This window comes from Aplidium turbinatum, chromosome 1 (assembly GCF_918807975.1).
Source record: "Aplidium turbinatum chromosome 1, kaAplTurb1.1, whole genome shotgun sequence".
In the NCBI taxonomy this organism is placed as follows: Eukaryota; Metazoa; Chordata; class Ascidiacea; order Aplousobranchia; family Polyclinidae; genus Aplidium; species Aplidium turbinatum.
The window spans coordinates 49678035-49695260 of record NC_137472.1 but is presented as its reverse complement, the minus strand read 5'-3'; the positions used below and the strand labels follow the sequence as shown (position 1 = coordinate 49695260).

Genomic DNA, 17226 nt, shown 5'->3' with positions numbered 1-17226 from the left:
AAAATGACATAGGCTACACTAACATGTAAACACTTAACGTAGATTATGTTAAACATTAAATGGATTGGATGAAGTACATAAAATGCATGTAGATTAAACATTTGTGTAGACTAGGTGTACTGAGAGTAAAAATGTGTAGGGGAGATGTGGCACCTATGGGACGAATATGACATTATTTCTAAAAAAACGTTATTTTAAAGCAAATCATGAACTAAAGCAATTTTATTGCAAAGTTTAGTCATTGTTTCTTAACATGAAATCAAAACAGTGATGACTGTAGGCTAATATTCTTTATTGTTTTTTTTTCATCATTAAAAAGTGTCAGACAACTGTCCCATAGGTTGCTTACATACATGATCAATGGGACAAGGGGTTATGTCCCAGGAGACACTTTTCTAGATACATCAATTGATTGTCAAGGGTATGATGGAATGAAAGAGACTCAAGAGAAAAGAAGCAGAACTTGTTTTCTTGGTTTTCATCAATAAATAGACCCGCTTTTCTTTTCAGACATGATAAAATAAGACACTTTAAAGGTTCAATGAATTGAAATCTAAAAAGGTATATACTTTTGCCATGATCTATAGCAAAGTGTAGTGTAATAAGGCTTTTCAAGATTGTACAAAATAAAGCAGTAGCTCTTATCTACATCCCTAGTGAAAAATACTTTTTAAGTGAAAAAAATTTCTTTCAGCCTTAAAATAACGTAGGAATATGTCCCAAAAGTGATTGCTTGCACAGTCCCATTGGTCATTCAACCACCAGTTTGTGTTTAGCTTGTCTGAAGACATATCACAGTACAATGTGTACTTTTCTGTTGTGATAGCATCAGACCCAACCATTTGGCTTAAACTGTCATGCCAGGTCCCACTTGATACAACTTATTCATAGTGTAGAAACTGTTAACAACAATTAACCATTTAAAGTTACTTTGGGAGCAGAAAAAAAAATCAACTGACCTCGCCACTTAACTGCACAGCTCCTTTTCAAAAAGCACGATGGCTCATGCCAAAACAATTATGCATCCATTAAAAATAAATTTAACAATTTAACATGTTTTTGTTATTTCTATTTGGAAACCGTTGCAGCAAGCATTTTAGGCTGAAATTTATTTAAAGTTGCTTTCGTATTTTTTAGATCTTGGATATCGCCACCAAACGGTCAACCATCACCATCATTATGTTTCGGCCACAGGGGTTCATACGAACCACATTGAAAACCTGTGGCTGAATTGTAAACGGAAATTTAAAAGAATGGGTGGCACCACAAGGCCCATGATACCTGGGTATCTTGATGAATTTATGTGGCGACATCAGTTTCCACGGGGACGACATTTTCCGGAAGTTCTCCGCGCCATAAGGGAGTCCTACCCCTTACTGTAGCCGCCACATCGTCCATTTGCCAAAAAAAAAAAAAACAGCCCTTTTCAGGGCTACCTAATGATAAAAAAGAGTTGCTGCCCACATAGCCTACTTTGTGATATTTATTCTATAACAAACAAACTAGGCTAAAAAAAGTGCAATGTCACATGAAACAAAATAATTTTTTTAACTTACGTTTGTAACATGATTTTTGTGTGTTAACGTTTAAGGTTTGGACCTATGAATCATTTTGTTTACACACACGGATGCCTTTGGGAAAAAGACTTCGTGTGGTAATGAAAGAACACGAGAATGCAAGCCCAAGTCATTTCATTACGGTTTCGTTACTTACCTTTGATCCATATTTAAGCCTAGGTTTATTAGGCTTAGCCTATGTGTTGCGAAAAAATTTCTTGGCTAAGCATTGAACAAAACATAAGTATCCGCACCCACTGTCTCGCTGGTTGTTGTTGCTTTTTATTATTTGCAGAGGTTTCTCCATCCAAATAGGAACAATTTTCTGGCTCCTGCACTTGGAGCTGACATCACTTGCTTCCTCAACCGAGCTTTTCCAATAGATGTCGACTGAGGGCCGAGTGACAAGAATTCTTCCACGACCTCCCAAAGGATCAAAGTTCTACACCGCTCTAGAGCACACATCGCTTTCCTATTGATCAGTGTTTGTTACATTACTTGATTCGGACAAGCCATCACACCACCAACTAGGCTATTTGTGTGCCTGATCCTAATACTTTCTATGACTTTAGCATTTTTTCAATATAAATGGGACACAATTAATTATCGCGATCACGCAATGTGAATCCAGAAAGACGATCGATTCGTAATTGAAATGCATTGTGCAAAAGCTTCGTTGGGGGGCTGTCTTCGAACAACGATTGCGCGCATATTGAATAAGATACAAAAATGAAAGTTAGCACTTCAATAAACAGTAACATGTTCTTTTAATTGGATTTGATTTAGATTGTTTATCATTTAAAATGAAGTTTTAGGGAGGGTTTGCATGTGGTCAAGTTTAGGTGGCCACCAGATGGAGCTAGTAAAATTTTGGAACTTGGTATTAATTTAGTTGGTTAGATCTATGCTTGTGCTTTTCAATGATAGCAAATCTGTTGAAATTGAGCAAGAAATGAATAAATGGGAGACAATTAATCATCGTGATTACGCAGGGCGTGAACTGGAAGAGGATCGATTCGCGATTGAAATGCATTGGGCAAAAGCTTCGTTGGGGGGCTGTCTTCGAACAACGATTGCTCATATATTAAATAAGGTGTCAAAATGAAAGTTAGCCCTTCAATAAACAGTAACAAGTTCTTTTAATTGGTTGTCGTTTAATGTTTTTATCATTGCAAATAAACTTTTGATAATGGTTTGAATTTGGTCAAGTTTAGGTGGCCACCAGATGGAGCTAGTAGTATTTTGGGACTTGGTATTAATTTAGTTGGTTAGATCTATGCTTGTGCTTTTTAACGATAGCAAATCTGTTGAAATTGAGCAAAAAATGAATAAATGGGAGACAATTAATTATCGTGAACATGCAGGGCGTGAACTGGAAGAGGATCGATTCGCTATTGAAATGCATTGGGCAAAAGCTTCGTTGGGGGGCTGTCTTCGAACAACGATTGCGCGCATATTGAATAAGATACAAAAATGAAAGTTAGCACTTCAATAAACAGTAACATGTTCTTTTAAATGGCTGTCGTTTAATGTTCCTATCCTTCCAAATAAACTTTTGATAATGGTTTGAATTTGGTCAAGTTTAGGTGGCCACCAGATAGAGCTAGTAGTATTTTGGGACTTGGTATTAATTTAGTTGGTTAGATCTATGCTTGTGCTTTTTAACGATAGCAAATCTGTTGAAATTGAGCAAAAAATGAATAAATGGGAGGCAATTAATTATCGTGAACATGCAGGGCGTGAACTGGAAGACGATCGATTCGCCATTGAAATGCATTGGGCAAAAGCTTCGTTGGGGGGCTGTCTTCGAACAACGATTGCGCGCATATTGAATAAGATACAAAAATGAAAGTTAGCACTTCAATAAACAGTAACATGTTCTTTTAATTGGATTTAATTTAAATTGTTTATCATTTAAAATGAAGTTTTGGTGATGGTTTGCATGTGGTCAAGTTTAGGTGGCCACTAGATGGAGCTATTAGCATTTTGGGACTTGGTATTAACTTAGTTGGTTAGATCTATGCTTGTGCTTTTCAACGATAGCAAATCTGTTGAAATTGAGCAAGAAATGAATGAATGGGAGACAATTAATTATCGTGAACATGCAGGGCTTGAACTGGAAGAGGATCGATTCGCCATTGAAATGCATTGGGCAAAAGCTTCGTTGGGGGGCTGTCTTCGAACAACGATTGCGCGCATATTGAATAAGATATAACAATGAAAGTTAGCACTTCAATAAACAGTAACATGTTCTTTTAATTGGCTGTCGTTTAATGTTCTTATCATTCCAAATAAACTTTTGATAATGGTTTGAATTTGGTCAAGTTTAGGTGGCCACCAGATGGAGCTAGTAGTATTTTGGGACTTGGTTATAACTTAGTTGGTTAGATCCCTGCTTGTGCTTTTCAACGATAGCAAATCTGTTGAAATTGAGCTAGAAATGAATAAATGGGAGACAATTAATTATCGTGAACATGCAGGGCGTGAACTGGAAGACGATCGATTCACCATTGATCACGCAGGGCGTGAACTGGAAGAGGATCGATTCGCCATTGAAATGCATTGGGCAAAAGCTTCGTTGGGGGGCTGTCTTCGAACAACGATTGCTCATATATTAAATAAGGTATAAAAATGAAAGTTATCACTTCAATAAACAGTAACATGTTCTTTTAATTGTTTGTCGTTTAATGTTTTTATCATTGCAAATAAACTTTTGATAATGGTTTGAATTTGGTCAAGTTTAGGTGGCCACCAGATGAAGCTAGTAGTATTTTGGGACTTGGTATTAATTTAGTTGGTTAGATCTATGCTTGTGCTTTTCAACGATAGCAAATCTGTTGAAATTGAGCAAGAAATGAATAAATGGGAGACAATTAATTATCGTGAACATGCAGGGCGTGAACTGGAAGAGGATCGATTCGCCATTGAAATGCATTGGGCAAAAGCTTCGTTGGGGGGCTGTCTTCGAACAACGATTGCTCATATATTAAATAAGGTGTCAAAATGAAAGTTAGCCCTTCAATAAACAGTAACAAGTTCTTTTAATTGGTTGTCGTTTAATGTTTTTATCATTGCAAATAAACTTTTGATAATGGTTTGAATTTGGTCAAGTTTAGGTAGCCACCAGATGGAGCTAGTAGTATTTTGGGACTTGGTATTAATTTAGTTGGTTAGATCTATGCTTGTTCTTTTCAACGATAGCAAATCTGTTGAAATTGAGCTAGAAATGAATAAATGGGAGACAATTAATTATCGTGAACATGCAGGGCGTGAACTGGAAGACGATCGATTCGCCATTGAAATGCATTGGGCAAAAGCTTCGTTGGGGAGCTGTCTTCGAACAACGATTGCGCGCATATTGAATGAGATATAACAATGAAAGTTACCACTTTAATAAACAGTAACATGTTCTTTTAATTGGATTTGATTTAGATTGTTTATCATTTAAAATGAAGTTTTGGTGATGGTTTGAATTTGGTCAAGTTTAGGTGGCCACCAGATGGAGCTAGTAGTATTTTGGGACTTGGTATTAATTTAGTTGGTTAGATCTATGCTTGTGCTTTTCAACGATAGCAAATCTGTTGAAATTGAGCAAGAAATGAATAAATGGGAGACAATTAATTATCGTGAACATGCAGGGCGTGAACTGGAAGACGATCGATTCGCCATTGAAATGCATTGGGCAAAAGCTTCGTTGGGGGGCTGTCTTCGAACAACGATTGCGCGCATATTGAATAAGATATAACAATGAAAGTTAGCACTTCAATAAACAGTAACATGTTCTTTTAATTGGCTGTCGTTTAATGTTCTTATCGTTCCAAATAAACTTTTGATAATGGTTTGAATTTGGTCAAGTTTAGGTGGCCACCAGATGGAGCTAGTAGTATTTTGGGACTTGGTATTAATTTAGTTGGTTAGATCTATGCTTGTTCTTTTCAACGATAGCAAATCTGTTGAAATTGAGCAAGAAATGAATAAATGGGAGACAATTAATTATCGTGAACATGCAGGGCGTGAACTGGAAGAGGATCGATTCGCCATTGAAATGCATTGGGCAAAAGCTTCGTTGGGGGGCTGTCTTCGAACAACGATTGCTCATATATTAAATAAGGTGTCAAAATGAAAGTTAGCCCTTCAATAAACAGTAACAAGTTCTTTTAATTGGTTGTCGTTTAATGTTTTTATCATTGCAAATAAACTTTTGATAATGGTTTGAATTTGGTCAAGTTTAGGTAGCCACCAGATGGAGCTAGTAGTATTTTGGGACTTGGTATTAATTTAGTTGGTTAGATCTATGCTTGTTCTTTTCAACGATAGCAAATCTGTTGAAATTGAGCTAGAAATGAATAAATGGGAGACAATTAATTATCGTGAACATGCAGGGCGTGAACTGGAAGACGATCGATTCGCCATTGAAATGCATTGGGCAAAAGCTTCGTTGGGGAGCTGTCTTCGAACAACGATTGCGCGCATATTGAATGAGATATAACAATGAAAGTTACCACTTTAATAAACAGTAACATGTTCTTTTAATTGGATTTGATTTAGATTGTTTATCATTTAAAATGAAGTTTTGGTGATGGTTTGAATTTGGTCAAGTTTAGGTGGCCACCAGATGGAGCTAGTAGTATTTTGGGACTTGGTATTAATTTAGTTGGTTAGATCTATGCTTGTGCTTTTCAACGATAGCAAATCTGTTGAAATTGAGCTAGAAATGAATAAATGGGAGACAATTAATTATCGTGAACATGCAGGGCGTGAACTGGAAGACGATCGATTCGCCATTGAAATGCATTGGGCAAAAGCTTCGTTGGGGGGCTGTCTTCGAACAACGATTGCGCGCATATTGAATAAGATATAACAATGAAAGTTAGCACTTCAATAAACAGTAACATGTTCTTTTAATTGGCTGTCGTTTAATGTTCTTATCGTTCCAAATAAACTTTTGATAATGGTTTGAATTTGGTCAAGTTTAGGTGGCCACCAGATGGAGCTAGTAGTATTTTGGGACTTGGTATTAATTTAGTTGGTTAAATCTATGCTTGTGCTTTTCAACGATAGCAAATCTGTTAAAATTGAGCTAGAAATGAATAAATGGGAGACAATTAATTATCGTGATCACGCAGGGCGTGAACTGGAAGACGATCGATTCGCCATTGAAATGCATTGGGCAAAAGCTTCGTTAGGGGGCTGTCTTCGAACAACGATTGCGCGCATATTGAATAAGATATAACAATGAAAGTTAGCACTTCAATAAACAGTAACATGTTCTTTTAATTGGATTTGATTTAGATTGTTTATCATTTAAAATGAAGTTTTGGTGATGGTTTGAATTTGGTCAAGTTTAGGTGGCCACCAGATGGAGCTAGTAGTATTTTGGGACTTGGTATTAATTTAGTTGGTTAGATCTATGCTTGTGCTTTTCAACGATAGCAAATCTGTTGAAATTGAGCAAGAAATGAATAAATGGGAGACAATTAATTATCGTGAACATGCAGGGCGTGAACTGGAAGACGATCGATTCGCCATTGAAATGCATTGGGCAAAAGCTTCGTTGGGGGGCTGTCTTCGAACAACGATTGCGCGCATATTGAATAAGATATAACAATGAAAGTTAGCACTTCAATAAACAGTAACATGTTCTTTTAATTGGCTGTCGTTTAATGTTCTTATCGTTCCAAATAAACTTTTGATAATGGTTTGAATTTGGTCAAGTTTAGGTGGCCACCAGATGGAGCTAGTAGTATTTTGGGACTTGGTATTAATTTAGTTGGTTAAATCTATGCTTGTGCTTTTTAACGATAGCAAATCTGTTAAAATTGAGCTAGAAATGAATAAATGGGAGACAATTAATTATCGTGATCACGCAGGGCGTGAACTGGAAGACGATCGATTCGCCATTGAAATGCATTGGGCAAAAGCTTCGTTAGGGGGCTGTCTTCGAACAACGATTGCGCGCATATTGAATAAGATATAACAATGAAAGTTACCACTTCAATAAACAGTAACATGTTCTTTTAATTGGATTTGATTTAGATTGTTTATCATTTAAAATGAAGTTTTGGTGATGGTTTGAATTTGGTCAAGTTTAGGTGGCCACCAGATGGAGCTAGTAGTATTTTGGGACTTGGTATTAATTTAGTTGGTTAGATCTATGCTTGTGCTTTTCAACGATAGCAAATCTGTTGAAATTGAGCAAGAAATGAATAAATGGGAGACAATTAATTATCGTGAACATGCAGGGCGTGAACTGGAAGACGATCGATTCGCCATTGAAATGCATTGGGCAAAAGCTTCGTTGGGGGGCTGTCTTCGAACAACGATTGCGCGCATATTGAATAAGATATAACAATGAAAGTTAGCACTTCAATAAACAGTAACATGTTCTTTTAATTGGATTTGATTTAGATTGTTTATCATTTAAAATGAAGTTTTGGTGATGGTTTGAATTTGGTCAAGTTTAGGTGGCCACCAGATGGAGCTAGTAGTATTTTGGGACTTGGTATTAATTTAGTTGGTTAGATCTATGCTTGTGCTTTTCAACGATAGCAAATCTGTTGAAATTGAGCAAGAAATGAATAAATGGGAGACAATTAATTATCGTGAACATGCAGGGCGTGAACTGGAAGACGATCGATTCGCCATTGAAATGCATTGGGCAAAAGCTTCGTTGGGGGGCTGTCTTCGAACAACGATTGCGCGCATATTGAATAAGATATAACAATGAAAGTTAGCACTTCAATAAACAGTAACATGTTCTTTTAATTGGCTGTCGTTTAATGTTCTTATCGTTCCAAATAAACTTTTGATAATGGTTTGAATTTGGTCAAGTTTAGGTGGCCACCAGATGGAGCTAGTAGTATTTTGGGACTTGGTATTAATTTAGTTGGTTAAATCTATGCTTGTGCTTTTTAACGATAGCAAATCTGTTAAAATTGAGCTAGAAATGAATAAATGGGAGACAATTAATTATCGTGATCACGCAGGGCGTGAACTGGAAGACGATCGATTCGCCATTGAAATGCATTGGGCAAAAGCTTCGTTAGGGGGCTGTCTTCGAACAACGATTGCGCGCATATTGAATAAGATATAACAATGAAAGTTAGCACTTCAATAAACAGTAACATGTTCTTTTAATTGGATTTGATTTAGATTGTTTATCATTTAAAATGAAGTTTTGGTGATGGTTTGAATTTGGTCAAGTTTAGGTGGCCACCAGATGGAGCTAGTAGTATTTTGGGACTTGGTATTAATTTAGTTGGTTAGATCTATGCTTGTGCTTTTCAACGATAGCAAATCTGTTGAAATTGAGCAAGAAATGAATAAATGGGAGACAATTAATTATCGTGAACATGCAGGGCGTGAACTGGAAGACGATCGATTCGCCATTGAAATGCATTGGGCAAAAGCTTCGTTGGGGGGCTGTCTTCGAACAACGATTGCGCGCATATTGAATAAGATATAACAATGAAAGTTAGCACTTCAATAAACAGTAACATGTTCTTTTAATTGGCTGTCGTTTAATGTTCTGATCATTCCAAATAAACTTTTGATAATGGTTTGAATTTGGTCAAGTTTAGGTGGCCACGATTGCGCGCATATTGAATAAGATATAACAATGAAAGTTAGCACTTCAACAAACAGTAACATGTTCTTTTAATTAGATTTGATTTAGATTGTTTATCATTTAAAATGAAGTTTTGGTGATGGTTTGAATTTGGTCAAGTTTAGGTGGCCACCAGATGGAGCTAGTAGTATTTTGGGACTTGGTACTAATTTAGTTGGTTAGATCTATGCTTGTGCTTTCCAACAATAGCAAATTTGTTGAAATTGAACAAGAAATGAATGAATGGGAGACAATTTCCTTCTGGTGTATTTCGTTCCATTTCCACCCCGCACTTCCTCCTTCATAATAGTCCGTTCCAATGTGTGACGTCATCATTTTGTCTGGTTGACCAACAGGGCGTCTTGTGGAAGAGCACCAGGAATTCTGCCCTAATTTAAGAAAAGTTTAAAGCTGTTAAAAACAAAAACTTGTATTTTGGAAATTTTTTTTAGTCCTGGGCAAAGATCAAAATCCTAATTCTGGCAACACCTGATTGTAACCATGGCAAAAAGTATGTAAAAATAGCCACTTCCTAACTTTGTATTGCTTAATTAAATGATCTAGTGCAAAGCCGAAATAGTACTAATTAGGCCTTAAATTAAACTGTTAGTTGGCAGCACTGCATGGTGTCCCTCCAAAATTTTGACCAGTGTACTTGCAAGTGAGTTTTTTTCAACCTTTTTCATTTATACGTCTACCATAAAGAGTTGAATAAAAATGTAATTGCCATTAGATTGTATTAAGTCTCGCTGAATGGAGAACAGTCCTATGTGTTGCTCAAGTGCTCACCCCGAGAGTCAAGCCAGTGCCTCTTGATCTTAAAACTTCAGTTATGAAGGCACACGCTAACCAACTGAGCTATCCTGGCAGACAGCTGTAGAACATTTTAAATCTAGGGCATTGCAGTGTGTCTACTCTCAAGGAAGCCTATTTATGCTTTAGTAGGGATATAGATCAATGTTCAACAGATTTTACACTGTGCAACTATGCAAGAAGCATATATGGGATAACTTAAAAAATTATTATATGCTTCTCTTTTATTATAGCTTTGGTAGAGAGGTACTTTTTAAAAACCATAGACAGACAATCGATAACAACTTAATAACATTGAATTGCATAATTCAAAATTAATACAGAAATGAAATAGATACATAATTTCAAACGTTTTTGGCAAAACTTTCTGCCCTCTTTAGGAAAATATCTTAATTCATCTTAGAAACAAAACAATTATTTGTGAAATGTTAATAATAAATGACTGAAATTCAATAAAACTGCACTTCTTGCGTTTGAGGCCGCCACAGATCATGTTGTTGCATCCAGGCGCAGCAGCCAATGGATTGTGTATTCATCGAGCGTTGTTGGGTCCACATGTCTATTGTCTATCTTGTGGTCGGTATACAGGACATTGATAGATAACGTGGTGTGCAGTTTGAAAATCTGAACCACATGCACAAGATGGTGAATCGGCGAGGCCCCACTGGAACATGTTGCTGCTAAAACGGCCCACTCCAGTCCGCAGGCGATTGAGCTTCACCCATTCCTTCCGGGGTAGTTCTGCTCCAGGTGGGGTGTTGGTATTGGGAAGGACTGTGAATTGGGTTGGTTTCACAACTTCTCTCCATCCACGGTTCCAAACTTCGGAAGTGTGGAAGTTCGATTTGCACATAGCTGCAGCATGTCGGGAGAACGGGCGTCGAGATTTCAAGCGCTGGGGCTTTTGGGAGTGCGAGTTTAGAACAATCTGGTTGAGGAGGTGGTCATCCCTTGACATAGCTTGTAGGACCAGACTACGTACGTGGTTTTCCCTGCGAAGTCTACCTGGGGCGATGCCTGATAGTACCGTCAGTGGGAGTTGGAAGCAGGCAACCGGTGATTATTCTCGTGGTGGTGTTGAGGGCAGTGTCAATTTTAGAAGTGTGTATGCTGCGGCACCAAGTGGGGGAAGCATATTCGGAGGTGTTGTAAAAAACTGCACTGACCTGCGTACAAGCAACAACTGACGAACAAACACAAAAGGTGGTAGCAATCTGTCATAATTATGCGGGAGTGTGGTCATGAGACAAGATAGTGAGCGGACAACATAACATAAAATAAACGTAAGCTAATACAAATTCAACAAAAAAGATGCCCCTCTAGCGAATAATTGTTTGTTGAGCCTGGGGTTGTGCTGCTTTATTTGGAGTGCCTCATGAATTTTAGTTTCAAACTCTGATTGACAGTTGCGAATTATCTTGAATGAATCTAATGTAAATTTGATGTTTATTAGTGTTGATGTTCATTAGTTTATTATATTATTATTATTATATTATATTGATGTTTATTAGTGTACAACTGTAGTAGTAGTCTAGTTTTAATCCGGTGATGTTGCCGACACTGATGTCACTGTACATGACACTATGCGTCTTCCAATTGTAGGCCTACATATGCTGAGGTGTGAAATCTCTTAATTGCAGCTGCCAAATCTGTAGTATTGTCAAATTCTTTACTTTTCTCTAGTAAGCAAGTGAAAAACAAATAATTTAGTTGAAACTCATACTATTTTTTCAATGAAAGATGAAATTTATGTCACTGTATGGTGTAGTTTTCAGATTGTGTCATTTCTTATATCGTTTCACCGCTTAAATCATTAAATATGAAAATTGCGTATTTTGTTATTTTGCTTGTTCTTGGTTATGTGATTGAAAATGGAAAAGCTGACAAGTCAGGAGTCGCTGACCAAGGTATGTTCCCAAATATGTTAAAATAATACGATATCTCTAAGAAAGTGTTTTTGTTATAAAAAGTGATATCACAATAAATGTCATTAATGCTGTTGTTGCATGATTGGCTCTGACAATTAATATGAAAAAAACATCACCATAGTTGTTGGAATGGACTATTGTAATAGAGCAAATGTGGGGTACAAATGTACGGTAGCGTTGTAGCTGCAATAGCTGGATCTTGCAGGTCAGATGCGTCAACATTGCAGCAGAGTGGGGTCAATGTAGACCAAAACTTTCATGGCAAGAACTCATTAAAATGACCTTGTAGTCCTGAGCATGGACTCTGCCTTGCCGACCCATCGAACTGCGAGGTATGGAGAGGAAGACTTCGCTATTGCCAGACAGGTCACAGCCGCCACACCCTCAACATAAGGATTAATTCATAGATTGTATAACCAAAATTGGTTGATGATTTTGACTGTGATGTCAACCATAGTTCGTATTGTGATAGACTAAATTTTATGCACAGAATGCCATGATTTATGCTAAGTTGCTAACTCTTATTTTTTACATTCCATGCAGACACGTGCACGATTGTGGTGAAATGTCATGCATGTGATCACAAGGAGGTGTCTGCTGGGAAGGAATGCAAGAAAACAGGATATGTCGAAACGTTGAAGTGTGAAACATCCGGCATTATCTTGAAAAGGTACGGTGATAATTTCTGATTCATAGCTACCTGGAGGAGTGGCCTAATTTGTCACATTTTGCAGAAAATTTAATATTGGTACTGCTCTGTCTGACTAAAATTTTGTAATATTTTTGTGCTTTTTGCTGACTCGTTATAACATAAAAAGTTTTTGATGTCTTGCTGAAGCAGTAAAAGATAAGAAAAAGTAAGTTTAAAAAACTTTACTGTCTGACTGAAACTTTCCGAATCTAATTGAGGGAGCAAGTCTTTTAGGCGCTGACAGTTAGGCGCTGGTCTAATAGGCGCGCACACTGTGGCGTCTGGATATTTAGGTGCGAAGCACTGTGGCGCCCGTTCATTTAGGTGCTATTCCTAGTAAAGTCTGTAGATTGTATCAGCTTGGCAGCTTGCCAGAAAATTATATCATCGCTTCAGTGAGTGAAGCTGCTAAAACCGGCAATGCTTTTCACACAAAATGTTACATTGAACAGAAAAATATATTGTTGTTTTATTGATTTATTATTGTTTTATTTGTTGTTAGTCCAGGTTTGCGTTGGTGAAAGCTTTATCAATAAATTATTGAAGCTTCCGAACATTATTGAGTTCATTTTTAGTTAACTCTTTCGCGACCACGGACGTATACACACGTCTTGGGATTTTTGCCATGATGACCAAGGAAGTATCCCTACGTCCAAGGTTAAAAGGTAGCCTATTTCAAGCAAAAAAATAATGTAAATGATGGCAGATCCATAGTCTTTGCCTGTCCTTTTTTGGCTAATTAAAAAAAATATTTTGGCGGTGCAATTATGGCGGTGCAGTTTTGGCTTTGCAGTTTTGGCAGTTATGGGTTTGCAGTTTATGGCGGTGCAGTTTTGGCGGTGCAGTTAAATTATAATGAAGTACACTTTTCTGCCAATTTTTAATTTTTTTAGAAATTAGAAAAAATACCGTTTGGAGTTGCTAGTTGTACATAGAATGTTTTAAATTTTGTTGCAAAGCTTTGCATCTTCGGATAGCTGAAGATGTGTGCTTTCATTTGATGTCAAGATTGTGCGTCTACGTCGATCACATGACATGTTTTTACCGCGTAAATACAACAGTTTTGTGTGAAAAATGTCTGGTAATTTAGATTAAATATAAATTACTTCTGTTCGGGATGGATTGGCCATGTGACGAGAACGCGTAAGACGCTCTACTACTGTTCACATGAATACATTTCTACAGGGCATATAGGCTACACCTTGGCTACAAGTTGCAAGCATAATGGTGAGACTTCGCTCGTTATTAAACCTAGTCCGGGTTTTGACGGAAAACTAAGTTACTCTTCACTCAAGCCTACCGCCCGCTTGAGTACAGCCTACGGTACATTTTTTACTGATGTTTAGTTATTATTTGACTTAACTAAAAGTGAACTCAATCTCATACATTTTCGGAAACTTGAATAATTTATTGATAAAGCTTTCGCCGGCGCAAACCTGGACTAACTACAAATAAATGCTGAACACGCGCATTAAAAAAAACAACATATTTTTCTGTTCAATATAACATTTTATGTGAAAATCATTGCCGGTTTAAGCAGCTTCGCTTACGGAAGCCATAACATATTTTTCTGTTCAATATAACATTTTGTGTGAAAAGCATTTCCGGTTCAAGCAGCTTCACCCATATATTTTTCTGTGTAATATAACATTTTGCGTGAAAAAGCATTGCCAGTTTAGGCAACTTCACTCACTGAAGCCATGACCAACAACGCACACGCATTAACAAAACAATATATTTTCCTGTTCAATATAATATTTTGTGTGAAAAGCATTGCCCTACGCCCCTACCTGCCAAGCTGATACAATCTACAGACTTTACTAGGAATAGCACCTAAATGAACGGGCGCCACAGTGCTCCGCACCTAAATATCCAGACGCCACAGTGTGCGCGCCTATTAGACCAGCGCCTAACTGTCAGCGCCTAAAAGACGTGGACCCCTAATTGACTTTGTTTTTCAAAACCTGGTAAAGTAAATATCTATATTCTATATATTCAATTTGGCACCTGGAAAAGACAGTAAAAAATGCGTTAAAATGATATTTTCCTAAAGTTTCATTCAGTTACTAAAAGTTGGCAAAATCAGTAAAAGCCTGCAGAGTGTAACTATATCAGGTCATATCTCTGGGTTAGTCATGTCTGATTTTGAATACATTTTCGGTCAATTGCTTATGGAATAAAAACTCTTTGTATTGTATTGCATTGTATTTTGGCCATGTAAGAAACATTAAGTTACAAATTTACTGGCATAGCCTACCTGGTTTTCCAACACTTCATTGATTGTGTTAAATTCTTTAACATTATATATATGCTACAGCTTAGACCAGGGGTGTACAAACTTGCAGCACTGCTGGGCCAAATACTAATTTGGTTCGCGGGCCACAACTGTGTTCCACATAGACTATAGTGAAGTAGCCTTGTGCGGTAACATACCATCAGCACAGTCTTCGAAATTAGCGTCGGCAATTGCCGAGGTGATTGCCCATGCAGATGCATGAATGGCGCATTAGCGTCGGCAATAAAAATGCCGAAGCCACACGAGCGCTTGTAAGAACCACAAGATTACAAAAAAAAACTAAGTTGCTTAGACTACACCAGACTAGGATGTTGATTCAATCTTACTATTGCTGGATGTTTTATTTGGGTTACTTCCTACTTCGCCGGCGCTTAGACACGTGCCCACTGCCCAGCTGGGGGAATTGAATCTTTTATAGAAATATCACCCTATTTGCATTGATTTAACGCCAGTAGACGTCAAATTATTGTAAGCATCTACTCCTTATTGCGCCTCGTTTTCCGTTATCTCGTCTAGCTGATACAGCATCTGAGGATACCGATTCTGACTAGTTCCTTGTCAAACAGACCTTGTGTTGCTCGCAGTATCCTTATTGTGCCGAAATTATGTTAGCTTATACGTAAATCGAGGCAATCTTCTCGCAGGGAGCTATTAATTTGTTACCGGTACCTGGTTGAGCAATTAACGTTATTTTATGATAATTCAACGTCGCTAGATGTCGAATTAATGTAAAACAAACGTAAATTTCTTATTAGGCATTGTTGTTACGCAATATAACCCGCCGGGAAAATTAAATTCACTTGTGCTGACGCGAACGTTGAATCAACCCAAAATCAACTTACTTCCCTCCCTCCCGTGAGTTATTTAACGTGAATTACGGTAACAGCATGCGTATCGCGTTGCTCACTTTATCGCTACTTTTGATATTATAATATTACATCACAACAAATCAAACAGTGCGGTCGTGATAGACTACTCTAGTATATTTTTCGCTTCTCGGTTTACATGTTTTGGTACAATCTTTTCGTAGTAAACGTTCAGAGCAGTTGCCGAGGCAATTTCAACTTTTGCCGTTTGGCCTCGGCAACGTTTTTGCCGAAGTAAAAATTGCTATATGCTAATTTCGAAGACTGTTCTTAAAAGGAACAATACCACTGCACTGTCAAGTGCCCGTACTTGCGTTCACTAGAAATATATATTGTTCACTTTATCATGACAAATATGTCCGCAATAAATGACTAAGCAGCTACCTCACGCCTAGCCAGCCTAATATCACACCGATTGAACTTGTCCGGTTGCTAAACAAAAATTAATGTTTACTAAATGATGCAAACTTGAAACATAAATGAAAATCGTCTAGCGGGCCACACATTATTTAAAATCCGGACCTTTCCGCGGGCCAAAAGTTTAAGCTCGTGGGCCACATTTGCACACCCCTGGCTTAGATCATGAAATAATCAGTTCTATTTCTTCATATTATGCAGTTTTTAACAATTTAAAGACAAAATCTGTTCATGCTTAGCAAACAACTCCTTCAGACATTGCGTGGATCAAGCAGTTGAATAGAAAAAGTTTTTTTGTGTCGGTGATAAACTTGTATACGATTTCCATAACTGAGCTTGTATGTTAAACTAGGGCCAAAGCTAAGCAATGCTGATGAAAAAAATTTCAATACTTTTCTCTTGTTTCTGCGCTGTTCCAATTAAAAATGTTTTGGAAATATGCCTTTTGCCACATAGACGTGTAGTTAGTTCACTTGGTAGTGGTACGACATATATCTCCATACTACGAGTTACTTGTGCTGTTTCTTTGATCAGACTGATAGCTTGTGGCACAATACCTTGTCACATATGCATTGCTTGTATTTGACCTTGATTTCATCGACGCTTTGTTGCAGTTGCATCGAAGCAATGGACCAGGAAGTGGCCAACTTCTGGAAGTTTGAAGCCGCCATGATTGTTACTAGCATCGTGGCTGGTGCAGTTGTTATGCTACGCATGCGCAAACTTGACCGTGAGAACGTAGAGCGGATCCAACGTCAAATATCCGCCTTGTAGCGCTACATGAGGCGTCACCATGCGAATGATATCAGAGGAATTATTCCCAGCGTCAGAAATGTGAATGCGACGACGAACTGCAGAGACGGGACAAAGATTCTCCATGGACGGTTCTGGGTAGAAGCATTGAAGAAACTCAGTTTTGCGAATTTTGTTATAATCCCATCTGGGTATTAAATTAGATTTTCTATGAAGATTGCCTCGTGGTTTTAAAGGTTAGCCTAATACTTCAATGTGCCAGGCTAAAAAAATATGTAACCGAGTGTTAAGGATATCAAG

The 17226-nt window shown here is 37.6% G+C and overlaps 1 protein-coding gene across 1 annotated transcript; it reads left to right on the top strand.

Annotated features, from left to right (window-relative positions):
- The first annotated feature begins 11747 nt into the window (after positions 1-11747).
- Positions 11748-17180, top strand: LOC145781648 (protein JTB-like). Its single transcript, XM_082593325.1, has 3 exons — positions 11748-11882; positions 12447-12573; positions 16788-17180. Exons 1-3 carry the CDS (start codon positions 11795-11797, stop codon positions 16945-16947), a joined length of 375 nt encoding a protein of 124 aa, XP_082449451.1. The 5' UTR covers positions 11748-11794; the 3' UTR covers positions 16948-17180.
- Positions 17181-17226: the final 46 nt, after the last annotated feature.

Coding starts and splice junctions, on each gene's coding strand:
- LOC145781648 (XM_082593325.1), top strand. CDS start 11,795: ATGAAAATTGCGTATTTTGTTATTTTGCTTGTTCTTGGTTATGTGATT. Junction 11,883..12,446: donor GTCAGGAGTCGCTGACCAAG/GTATGTTCCCAA, acceptor CATTCCATGCAG/ACACGTGCACGATTGTGGTG. Junction 12,574..16,787: donor TCCGGCATTATCTTGAAAAG/GTACGGTGATAA, acceptor GCTTTGTTGCAG/TTGCATCGAAGCAATGGACC.